The 13217-nt window shown below is 37.2% G+C and overlaps 1 protein-coding gene across 4 annotated transcripts in view; it reads right to left on the bottom strand.

The window, feature by feature from the left end:
* Positions 1-9483, bottom strand: part of rasgrp4 (RAS guanyl releasing protein 4) — a 69774-nt gene extending 60291 nt beyond the window's left edge. For 2 of the 4 annotated variants that reach the window (XM_022664937.2, XM_022664938.2), the window contains exon 1: positions 8800-9483. In XM_022664937.2, coding sequence (XP_022520658.2) covers positions 8800-8885 — 86 coding nt within the window. In that variant the 5' untranslated portion in view covers positions 8886-9483. Of the gene's footprint in view, positions 1-5260; positions 5947-8799 lie in introns of those variants that run through there. The other 2 variants (XM_022664935.2, XM_022664936.2) reach the window with 1 other exon arrangement.
* Positions 9484-13217: the final 3734 nt, after the last annotated feature.

The raw sequence follows: 13217 nt of genomic DNA, 5'->3' as shown, positions 1-13217 counted from the left end.
TTTAAACCAGGAAATACTGTGGACACGGCAAGAACCTATGTAATGGGGAGTTGAAATTAGCTTTTATTTTTCCATTCCACCTTAAATGCTGAAACTTCTGCTGTCTGCTGGACCATTTAAGGTGGAATGGGAACGTTAGCTAGTTAGTTAGCTGCTGAGACAAAATATTAGTGGTGTTTTTATGCATGTTATAAAGAAAAATGCCATAAAACTTTAATACTACAGATGAAACTATGGAAAAAAAGTGAATATTGTCATTTTTAGCAGGGAAAATACTCAAATTTATAGGTTTCTTCGGTTGTTTGTGCTGCTGCATCTAAGGGTTAATACGGGATTGGGGCTAAATCTTTTGTTTGTATTAAAATTTGACAACTATAATACACGTTATATTGATATTGATCCAACTATAATGTAAAATATGTATAATTTTACAATATTTACTGTGTGTGTTATATTATAGTACATATTGTAGATTATAAAATGTTCTGTGGCTAGTTTATAACAGCGCTTTGTGTGTTTTTAGCATAGACACTACCTACTCATCACTTTCACTCACTTTCTCTTCCTCTCATCCTGCTCTCTCGCTCTATTCAGATCATTCAGAAAACAACTTCTCCTTTTACTCGGAAATCCCCCCCACACCCCCTTCCCATCAGCCCCACAGGAGCCAGTGTTTTACTCCCAGTTCCTGACTCCAGCTCCAGTTAGATCCACCAGTAAAACCTCTTCATCCCTCAAAAATACACTAATTAATTAACATTAATATCGCAACAAACAGTACATTTTTTAATGGGAAAACTCAAGTTTAAATGAGCCAATAAAATCACAAAAACAAGAAACGACTTAAACATCACGTAAAACCTTTACGCTGCTTCTTTTTAACACATCGAGAGACAACATGATCATATTGTGTCACTCCCAAAGTGTTTGGACATAGAATCTGCATAGGACCACCCAGAAAGTACACAGCAGGATTAGCTAGCAGACTTCTTCTGAGGGAGGGATCTGTACCTACTGTCCGTGTCAAGTCAGCAGATGAGGGAGATGTAAGTACTTTCAAATATAGAGTTTTGTGTTTCCATCACTGTTAAAATTTCAGTGAGTTAGCATCATGCTAACAGCTGGCCTTGGCAGGTTTATAGCCACAATGCTAACAGACACAGCAGCTGGCCTCGTCCAAGTGATGCTAACAGCTGGCTTTGGCAGGGTTGCAGCTAAGATGCTAATTGACACAGTTGCCAAGCTAACCAACGTGATGCTAACAGCTGGCCTTGGTAGGGTTAGACCCACAATGCTAACATACACAGCTAACATACACAGTGACTCTAACCTTACCAAGGCTAGCTGTTAGCATCACTTTGATGAGCCTGGGTGCTGTGTGCTAATAGATTGGCTCAGCATATTTATAGTGAGTTACCATATGCTAATAGATGGCCTTTGCAGAGTTAGAGCTATAATGCTAACAGATGCTAACAGACAACAGCTGGGCTCAGCAAAACATTTCAGTGAGTTAGCATCATTCTAACATCTGGTCTTGGCAGGGCTAGAGCTAAGATGCTAACATACACAGCTAACATATATAGAGAGCTAGCTGTTAACATCAGTTTGATGAGTCTGATTGCTGTGTGCTAAAAGCTGAGCTCAGCAAAATTGGACTGGGTTAGCACCATGCTAACAGCCAGCTATGGCAGGGTTAACACTAAGATACTAACAGACACAGCAGATGGGCTCAGCTAAATTTCTGTTAGTTAGCATCATGCTAACAGCTAGCCTTGGCAGGGTTAGAGCTATGATGCTAGGAGACATTGCAGATGGGCTCAGCAAGGCCTCATAAAAGATTTTTTGTCAGTTAGCATTGTGACTAGCTGTTAGCATGATGCTCAGTCACTGAATTTTTGCTGAGCCAAATTAGAGTGAGTTAGCATCATGCTAACAGCTGACTTTTATCAGAGTTAGAGCTATAATGGTAACAGTCACAGCAGCCAGCCTGGTCCAAGTGATGCTAACAGCTAGACTTGGCAGGGTTAGGGCTACAATGCTAACAGACACAGCAGCTGGGATAAGCAAAATTTTAGTCAGTTAGCATCATGCTATCAGCTGGTTTTGGCAGGGTTAGCGCTACATCGCTAACATACACAGCAGCCAGCCTCGTCCAAGTGATGCTAACAGCTGGCTTTGGCAGTGTAAGAACTAAGATGTTAACAGATACAGCAGCCAAGCTCATCAATGTGATGCTAACAGTTGGCCTTGGTAGGGTTAGCACAACAATGCTAACATACATAGCAGATGGGCTCAGCAAAATGTCAATAAGCTAGCATCATTCTAACAGCTGGTCTTGGCAGGGTTAGAGCTATGATGCTACCAGACACAGCAGATGGGCTCTGCAAAATTTCAGTGAGTTAGCATCATGCTAACAGTTAGACTTTTTTTTAGACATTGTGAGCCTGGTTGCTGTGTGCTAACATCTGGGCTCATCAACATTTCTGTGAATTAGCATCATGCTAACAGCTGGCATTGGCAAGATTAGATAGTCTCAGCAAATTTGGCGTGAGCTAGCATCATGCTAACAGCTAGCCTTCACTGGGTTTGAGCTACAATACAGCTAACATACACAGAAGCTATGCTCAGCAAAGCCTTATATAAGTTTTTTGTGTCTGTTAGCATTGTGATTCTAAACCTACCATGATGTTAGCATCACGTTAATGAGCCTGGTTGCTGTGTGCTAACAGCTGGGCTCAGCAAAACTGGAGTAAGTTAGCCTCATGCTAACAGCTGGCCCGGTGCAGCTGCTGAGTCTGTTAGCTAGCTCACTACAATTTTGATGAGCTATAATGCTAATAGATACAGCAGCTGGGCTCAGCAAAATTTCAGTGAGTTAGCATCATGCTAACAGCCGGCCTTGATAGGGTTAGAGCTACGATGCTAACCTACACAGCCGCCAAGCTCACCAATGTGATGCTAACAGCTGACCTTGGCAAGGTTAGAATTAAGATAGCCACAGTGCTAACAGCTGAAACACACACACATAATTAGAGAAAATGCTAATTTCTTTACTTTATTAATTGCTTTTTTCATGCAAATGCTGTTTAAAGACCTTATATACAATTTTCTCCTTATTAGAACTAGAAACACTATTATTCTACAGCTAACTGCGCTTTATAATAATATAATTTATATTATCATTGAATAAAATACTTTTAATTGCATTAAACTTTAGAGCACTGAGGGCACAGGGTTGAGTTGTGAACTTGTGAGAGTGAGTTTTATTTAGGCCAAAACAGACCAATCACAGATTAGAGTGATGAACCAAAACAGAACCCGTAGCAACACTAAAAATACCATCATTTCTGCGCAGTGACCTTGCTGTAAAAACTAGAAAAACTAGAATATCAAAAACGCAGTTTACTACACACAGAGAACTCTGGGGCTCTGGAACCTGATACACAGAACGAGCTGATCTGTGAACAAAATTAGGATTTTATATATGAGGATTATATTAGGAATATCATCAAACTATAAAATAAAATTACAAATATCTTTAAAATGTAATATTGAAGACTATATTAAAGCTATACAGGAACATGTGGAATTATTTACTAAGAAGTAAAAAGTGTTTTTACTGTTAAATACATAATTCTCTATGTGTCCCTTACTTGTTTTCATGTCTTTAATATTGATCTACAATGTAGAAAATACATTAAATACATTTTTAAAAAGAAAAACATTAAATGAAAAGATGTGTCCAAACTTTTGACCGGTACTGTATGGATTTAGATCTAAGTTTAAATTTTAGTTTTAGCTCTCTATGTTTAGCTCTAGCCCTCTTGGTTTAGATTGAACATTATCTCCCCAGGTTTAGTTTTAGCTTTAACTCTCTAGGTTTAGATTAGTTTTAGCTCTCTATGTTTAGACTTAGCTTTAACTCTAGGTTTGGATTTAGCTTTTAACTCTCTACGTTTAAATTTAGCTTTAACTCTCTAGGTTTAGATTTAGCAGTAGCTCTCTACGTTTAAATTTAGCTTTAACTCTCTAGGTTTAGATTTAGCATTAGCTCTCTACGTTTAAATTTAGCTTTAACTCTCTAGGTTTAGGTTTAGCATTAGCTCTCTAGGTTAAGATTAACTTTATCTTTCCAGGTTTAAATTTTGCTTTAACTCTCTAGGTTTAGATTTAGCTTTCTCTGTTTAGATTTAGCTTAATCTCTACTGGTATATTTTTAGCTTTAGTTTATTTTGTCAGGTTTATATTTAGATTTAACTTTCTAGGTTTAGATTCAGCTTAGGACCTCTAGATTTAGATTTAGCTTTAGCTCTCTAGATATATCATTTGTTTGCACAGTATCTTGCCAGCTTTAGTATTAGCATCAGGTTTAGCTCTCTAGGTTTAGATTTAGCTTAATCTCTACAGGTATATTTTTAGCTTTATATTTATCTTGTCAGGTTCAGATTTAGCTCTCTAGGTTTAGATTTAGGTTTATTCCTTTGTATATATCTTCTACATTAACTACGTCTTGTTTAGATTTAGCTTTAATTCTCCACGTTTAGGTTTAGCAATCTAGGTTTTTCTTTAGCTTTAGCTTTAGTTCTTCAGGTTTAGCTTTAGCTCTCTGTTTGGGTTATTTTCACCTCTCCAAGTTATGTTTAGCTTTAGCTTTATCTCTCTAGGTTTAGTTTTAACTTTAACTTTAGCTCGCTACGTTGCTTGGACTCATATATAATTAGAACTGTCGCAATTGTGTGTGTATATATGATATATACTATATAATATATGATATAACAATGCTATTAAACTTGACCTTTTAATTATTATGCTTTTATGTTTATGTTCAGACAAACAATCAATGAAAACACTCTTTTTTTAAACAAAGTAGCCATACATTGTATGATAACATCATAACACCAACATGGTAATGACATAGCAAATATCGTGACAGGTCTTGTTATAAGTGCTTATAACATCTCTATGATCTACAGCTCATTTCTGAGGCTGATGCTGAAGCTAAAGCTGCTGATGCTATCGATGCTTAGCATCACAGTGACTGTCATTTCCCAGCAATCAGATAACACCTCAGAGATAGTGTGAATAAAACACACACACACACACACACACACACGATAAAGAGCCACAAACAAACCTCGTATCTCACATCGCTTATACTGAACTGTGCTAACTCTGCTAACAAGTCCACTCCCCTCTGTCTTTTATCTCTTTCTCTTATTTTCTACGAAGTTTCTACGAAGTAAAGAGTTGCATCACTCACTTGCCGCCGCAGGAGGCGGTGGAGGTGGTACCGCCGGTGTTGCTGGTGGTTCCGCTGGTGTTATTCCGCTGAAGGGTGGAGCGAGTGCGGTGCTCGACGTAGCGCGAGGCTTTTTTTCTCACTTTGTGAAGGTCCTCACGAAACGACATGGTCTCATTATCTCGGTATCTCTGTATCTGGGGCCCACCATATCACTCATATCACTCTTTAGCTCTCGCGCGCTCTCACTCTCGCGCAAATTAAGGTCAAAACGAGCGAGGAGAAATCCCCTCCACCAGATCAAACGATAGCGACTCTGATGATTCAAAACAGAACCAACACCATAAACCTTCACACAGACACAAATACAGTCCAACCAGCACCTCCCGAGCCCTCGAACCCGAGCCCCAGCGCCGGTTCGGCCCGACGCGAGCCTCGGCACAACTCTCGCGCCTGAGAAAAACACCCTGTTCTCTCGCCTCTCGCTCGTCTGCAGGGAATTGAAACCTAAACAGCAAATTCTAAAGAACATGAAGGGAAGCCACAGCCTCGTCAGGTAACCACAGTTATTGTGCCTCTTCTTTTTTTCTGCTCTGCAGAGGCAACCCTAACGGACCTCACTCAAAACATCACTAAAAACTCACTAAAAGCTCTCTAAAAACACACTAAAAACTCGCTAAAACCTCGTAACACACTCAGAAAGCTCATTTATACAGATACAGTCAAACAGCTTCCCTTTTAAATGTACATTTACATTTTCAGTACATCTAAAACAGTGTAAAAAAGTGTAAAAAAATGCAGAGAATATTTAGTCAATCTAAAATTGCACCAACCACAAACAGTACAGTATATTATCAAAATGACTGCATAAAATGTAACTATGTATAATGAACCACAAACGCAAATAAAAATTGAGGTCACATTTCTTACTAAAGTGTAAATGTACAGAATATTTGGCAACCAGGTTAGTCAATCAAACATTGCACCAACCCCAAAACAAAAAAAAGGGAGAGAAAAAGCTAATAATGTATATTGGGTGTTGTTCTGCATCTAAAACACCCAACCAGTTCAGAAAAAAAATAGGAGGAATGTACAGAATATTTGGCAACCACATTAGTCAATCAAAAATTGCACCACCCAAAAACAGTACAGTATATTAGAATAATTATTGCGTCAAATATAACTTTGTATAATGCACTACCAATGTAACGTAATAATTTTCGCTATACTGTAAAAACCCGTAAAAATCAATACTATGACTATAAATTTGGCAACCCTAAAAGGCCTCGCTAAAATCTTGCTAAAAACTCGTAACAAACTCAGAAAGCTCATTCACACAGGTACAACCAAACAGCTTCCCTTTAAAATGTACATTTATATCTCCAGTACATCTAAAACACCCAACTAGTTTAATAAGAAATTTCTTATTCTCATTTCTTACTGTAAAAAAGGAGGTATGTACATAATATTTGGCAACCAGATTAGTCAATCAAAAATTGCACCAACCAAAAACAAACAAACAAAAGTGAGAGAAAGAGCTAACAACGTATATTGGGTGGAGTTTTACATCTAAAACACCCAACCAGTTCACTAAGAAATGTGACCTAAATAAACATTTTGGTCATATTTCTTGTTAAAATGTAAAAAAAAAAAATGGAGGTATGTACAGGATATTTGGCAACACATTAGTCAATCAAAAACAGTACAGTATATTATAATAATTATTGCATAAAATGTAACTATGTATAATGCACCACAAACATAATGTAAAATTGTTTCACTGTACTGTAAAAACCTGTAAAAACCAGTATAATGACAATAAAGCTAAACTAAATCGATTAATAATAAGATTAAACTGCAACCAGGTGAGAGAATGTGTTAAAAAAAGTTTAGAGATCAATCATAAAAATGAAATCGATGACATGATTCATTCAGTATAAGAATTCATTGCATCTGCATCAATGACTGAAATGGGAGCAGCTTCTCAATTTAAGCTCTGCCGTCACATCTAAATGACGTGATGATAACTTATTGTAAGATATCTTATCGTAACTCACTTTTAGTAATAACAAGTTGTTAGGTTGATTAACAACTAACTAGCAGCTACATGCTATCTACATAATATATACAGTATGTGAGCTAAAGGCTAGGCTACATTTGCTGAATGTAAACTTTTTTTAAACTTTGATATTGGAAGCTTCCGCTAGAGGCGTCCACTAATGCTGCTGAGTGCTGCACTGCCCCCTAGCAGTTTTGTGTGTACTGCACCTTGCACAACAACTGTTGTTAGACTTTAGATAGCCAATGTGTGTATGCAAAAACACATTGTTAAAACGCTTAAGCTTTAACACTTCATGTTTAATGCTTCTTTAACTCCCCAGGTTTAGCTTTAGCACATCAGGTTTATCTTTGGCATTAGCTCATTAGGTTTAGCTTTAGCTTCCTGAGTTCAGCCTCAGCTTTCCAAGTTAGCTTTAGCATGTCATGTTTAGTTTTAGCTTTAGCTCTTTAGGTTTAGTTTAAGCTTTAGCATGCCAGGTTTAGTTTTAGCTTTAGCTATTTAGGTTTAGTTTAAGCTTTAGCATGCCAGGTTTAGTTTAAGCTTTAGCTCTATAGGTTTAGTTTAAGCTTTAGCATGCCAGGTTTAGTTTAAGCTTTAGCTCTATAGGTTTAGTTTAAGCTTTAGCATGCCAGGTTTAGTTTTAACTTTAACTTTCGTTCACCACATTGCTCAGACTCAAAAAGAAGTAAGATAATTACTGATGACATATTTAGCGTGGCATTTCTGTCGGAGCAAGCTAATACATGACGCTTTGTACGCAATCTGACTTCATTTTTCATGGACTGTTTATTTTTTTGAATGGTTTACTAACAATGAAGTGCACATTGGGTAAAAGGCTGTGTTCAGATTGCATGAAAATCTGATTTATTTCTGTTGAGATGAGACTCTAGATCCACACTAGATCGGATTTGCCTGTCTTGACATCACAAGCATACTTGTGTGAGTTGTTGTAGTATGAAAGTCAACGTCAATTGATTAACTAGTCTCTGGATTTTTTGAGGACGTTATTCGTCGCGTTATGAGGGGTCAATCAAAAGATAATATGTTAAAATCTGATCTGATCTGCTGATTTGAACAGCAGCAATGTTCGGATTGAAATGAATCTGTACAAATCTGATTATAATTGCATTTTAAACCATTTTTCAATCTTTTAAATGGATCTGATTAGGAAAAAATGGATTTGTGTGGTTTTTAGCTGTCCAGATCCTTAAAAACAGCAATTGGAATACAATCTAGATATAGCAAAAATAGGATTTTGTGCAGTTTATCATTGATTATTGTTGATTATCATTGATTATTTTGATGCCAAGAGTTCAAACTACAATCGTTTCCCTGACTTCCAATGTAAAATCAACCACAACCGTTTCTCTATACTTATGTTTTTTTTATATGTTTTTAGACAAGAGCTTTAGGGGCCACTATACGAAAAAAGTCCCCTTCGGACCCCTCAGACCCCTGACCCTTGACCCCCGACCCCTCAATGCCAGTGTATGGGTACCTCTTGGCCTCTTTCCGGATCATGGTGTACGCCTGGTCGTCTCCCTTCTGGCTCCCTCCGCCGACCCTCTGGATCCGTAGGGGCATCTGTGAGAACGTCCCCAAGTCCTACAGTCTCATGAGGCTCCTCTGGAAGGCTGGCACACTGAGTGGCAGGCTGAGTGGCTGCTTGAGTGGCAGGTTGGCAGGCAGGGAGGTACAGAAAAAGAGGCGCCCAGAGCAGCCTCCCTCTGCCCGGGAGGATCCTCTCCACTGACTGCCAGAAGCACCGCGGACGTTCGAGCTTTAGAGAGCAGCAGCTGCGTTCCTCTCTCTCTTTCTCTTACTCACACTCTCGCACACACTCACTCTCACACTCACTCGCACGCTCGCTCACTCACACACCACACCTCCACCTGATTGAGTAAACAAGCCACGAGCCAACCAGCCAACCAACCGCGAGCCGACGGCCAGGGGCGAAAAACTCCCACCCAACGCTCAAAAAGAGAGTGACCGGTTCAGGGACTGCCAACAAACAAACAAACTAACAAACTAAACAAACTATTTTTTTTTTTAAACTATATAAAAGTAAAAGTTAAAGTTTAAAAACTTAAAAAAAAAAAAAGAAGCAGTGAGATAAACCCAGTCAACACAAACAAACACGTCCCTATTTAAAACAGAAGCAGCACTGGCTCTGAGAGATAGGGGAACTGTCAACTCTCTGTGTGTACATGAGTGTGTGTGTGTGTGTGTGTGTGTGTTTCAGAGTGTGTGAGAAAGAGGGAGGGCATGACCATGAGAGACAAAAGCAGCGGGCGGGCGAGCGAGAGCTGTTGTGAAACGCAGCGCGAGAGTGAGCAATCCAAATTTAACACTACCCAAAAAAAAAGACAATCAGGAGTGAATGGAAAGGAGGGCGAGAGACATAGAGAGAGAAAGAAAGAGAGAGAGAGAGAGAGAGAAAGTATATGAACCTTTTGGGATTATACTTGGATTTCTGCATGAATTGGTGATTAAATGAGTTCTGATCTTCATCTACGTCACAACAATAGACAAACACAGTCTACTTAAACTAAAACCACACAAATAAAATGATATGTTTGCATGGTTTTATTAAACACAGCATGTTAATATTCACAGTGAGAGTAAATAAAAGTATGTGAATCTTTGGGTTTAATAACTGGTTGATCTTCCTTTAGCAGCAAAAAACTCAACCAATGGTTTCCTGTAGCTGCAGATCAGACCTGCAGAACGGTCAGGAGGAATTCTGGATCATTCCTCTTCACTAAACTGTTTCAGTTCAGCTATAATATTATGGGATATCTGGTGTGAATCTCTCTCTTGAGGTCATGATGCTGCAGCATCTCAGTTGGGTTCAGGAGGTCAGGACTCTCCAGAAGGAGTATTTATTTATTTTCTTCTGTTGAAGTCGTTCGGTTGTTGATTTACTTCGATGTTTTGGGTCGTTGTTCTGTTGCATCATCCATCCTCTGTTGAGCTTCAGTTGGAGGACAGATGGTTTTAAGTTTTCCTGCAAAAGTTTTAGTGATCTATGTTAGTGATCTGTAGTTGAGGGTGCAGCTTGTTTAAGGGCGTGTCAGTGTGTCTTTGCTATCGCAACGGCGGGAAAAGTATAAAACGCAAAGTGAAAGGCACATACTAATTCTTTTAAATAATCATGGTTGTGGTTAATTTTGGGCGTAACATAAAAAATAAACCAATCAGAGTGACCAATCAAAGTGTTTGGACAGCATCCCGTGGGTGCACTGATGTTAAACACTGCTCACTATTTTCACATGACTGAGACATCCCAGTATATTCCGGTCAAAGTTTAGGACACCTTAAATGTATATAAAAGTTCTGCATTGTAGAATAAGACTAAAATCATCCAATGATAAAGAAAAATATACTGAATTTTCTCAGTCAGGTTTATGAGGTAGAGTCACCTGGAATTCAGGCTTTCAGTTAACAGCTGTGCTGAACTCAATCTGAAAAGAAGAATTTCAAGAACTTTGAAAGCATCATCAAGTGCATGATGATGAAACTGGCACTCATCTGGTCCTCTGTTACACAGGATAAGTTCATCGGAGTTACCAGCCTCAGAGTATTTTAGTTTGTTTAACACTGTTTTCAAGTTACTACATGATTCCTTATGTGTTCCTTTATAGACTGATAGGTCACTTCACTATTCATTTACTATGTAGGGAAAACAAAAATTTAACACACTCCATACACATTAGCTTTGTAGCATTAGTGCTAACCTAAATAAACACACGGACCGGCTGTTTTTCATATAATGTTCTAATCCATATTATGAGAAGCAAGAATTACTCAACTAAGTAAAGACAAAAATCAATATAATAAATAAATAAGTAAATAAATAAATGAATAAGAGAAACAAATTCATAAAGCAAAGAAACAAATGAATATAACAAAAAAACAATAGAACAAAAATACAAATCAATAGAACAAAGAAACAAATTAATAGATCGAAGAAACAAATCAATAGAAAGAACAAACACATCAATAAAATAAAGAAATGAATCAATAAAATAAAGAAATGTATCCTTAGAACAAAGATAATAAATCAATAGATCGAAGAAACAAATCAACAGAACAAAGAAATGAATCAATAGAAGGAAGAAACAAATTAATAGAAGAAAGAAACAAATCAATAGAACTAAGATTTAAATGAATAGAACAAAGAATTAAATGAATAGAACAAAAAACTAAATCAATAGAAAAAAGAAATTAATGAACAGAACAAAGGAACAAATGAATAAAACTAAGAAACAAGTTAACAGAACAGAGAAAAAAGTTATGGAACAAAGAAACGTGTTTCACAGGATACGTTTTTTAGAGTTACCAGCACCCCATATATTATTTTGGTTTGTTTAATACTTTTTTTTTTAAGTTACAACATGATTCTTTATATGTTCCTTCATAATCTGATAAATCACTTCACTATTCATTTACGTGTTTATGCAGGAAAAACTAAAATTTAACCACACTCTGAACACATTAGCTTCCTAGCTTCATTGCTACATGTCTGGGCTGATTTGATGAGTGCAGTATTTGGGTTAAAGGGGAAGTTTGTGGAGGTTTTATTTTGGTAGCTTTAAGCTGTTCTGTGTTGCTGAGCCTCGAGCGACGTTTTACCGCCGAACCCGTCGGATTGAGTAACAGCGGCCTGTCTCTGCACGCTCGGATACCGCCGTCGCTCCCGGGCCATCCCTTGCTCTCTCTCTCTCTCTCTCCACCTTTCCTCTTTTCCTCCTCTCTCTCCGTCTCTTTTCTCTAACAGTGCAGCAGTGTGAGTGGGGCATGTGCAGCTGGATGCTGCGCTGAAAGGCCGCCTTGTTCCACAAACTGATAGGAAAGCCTGGTGTAGCCGCGCACGTGAACGCTGTGGGAACCTGCGGCCTGTCTGAGAGAGTGTGTGTGTGTGTGTGTGTGTGTGTGTGTGCGGTCACACACAGGTGGGACGCTCAGCCGGACTGGGGCTCAGAAGTGGGAGGGATAACGCATTAACTGGCATCCCTCTGAATGACGCTCCGCATCTCAATTCTCTCTAAATGTGGCTTTTATTTTCTCTCTCTGAGAGCCGTTCTGTTTCCTCACAGACATTAAAATAATGATGTGCTGAGTTCATCAGCTTAAAGCAAAATACATAAAATCAATAGAACAAAAAATATATCAGTAAAATATAGAAATAAATCAATAGAATATAGAAATAAAGCAATAGAACAGAGGAATAAATCAGAATAAAAAAAACAATAGAACAAGGAAATTATTTAATAATGACAAATATATTAGTATAAAAAAGAAATAAATGAACAGAACAATAAATAAATATATAAAACAAAGAAATAAATGAATAGAATGAACAAAGAAAAAATCAGTAGAATGAAAAAATAAATGAATTGAGCAAAGAAACATCAATAGAAAGAGGAAATAAATGAAAAGAAGAAATAAATAAATCAATGGAGCAAAGAAATAAATTATTAGAATGAAGGAAACAAATCAATAGAAGAAGAACCAAATTAATAGAAAATAAACAAATCAATAGAATAAAGAAATAAATCAAAGAACAAAGAAATACTGTAAATCAAGATAACAAAGAAATAAATGAATAGAACAAAGAAACAAATTAATAGAACAAAGAAACAAATTAATAGAACAAAAAACGAATTAATAGCACGAAGGAAAAATCATTACAATAAAGAAACAAATAAATAGAACAAATAAATAAATGAAAAGAACAGAGAAATAAATCAATAGAACTAAAAATAGATCAATAGAACGAAAAAACAAATCATTAAAATAAAGAAACAAAACAATAGAACAATAAAATAAATCAATGGAACAAAGAAATAAATCAATAGAATGAAGAAACAAATTAATAGAAAAGATACAAACCAATAGAACAAGGCAATAAAT

Source organism: Astyanax mexicanus, chromosome 9, assembly GCF_023375975.1.
Source record: "Astyanax mexicanus isolate ESR-SI-001 chromosome 9, AstMex3_surface, whole genome shotgun sequence".
NCBI classification, from domain to species: domain Eukaryota; kingdom Metazoa; phylum Chordata; class Actinopteri; order Characiformes; family Acestrorhamphidae; genus Astyanax; species Astyanax mexicanus.
The sequence above is the reverse complement of the archived record's forward strand: the minus strand, read 5'-3'. Positions and strand labels throughout refer to the sequence as shown.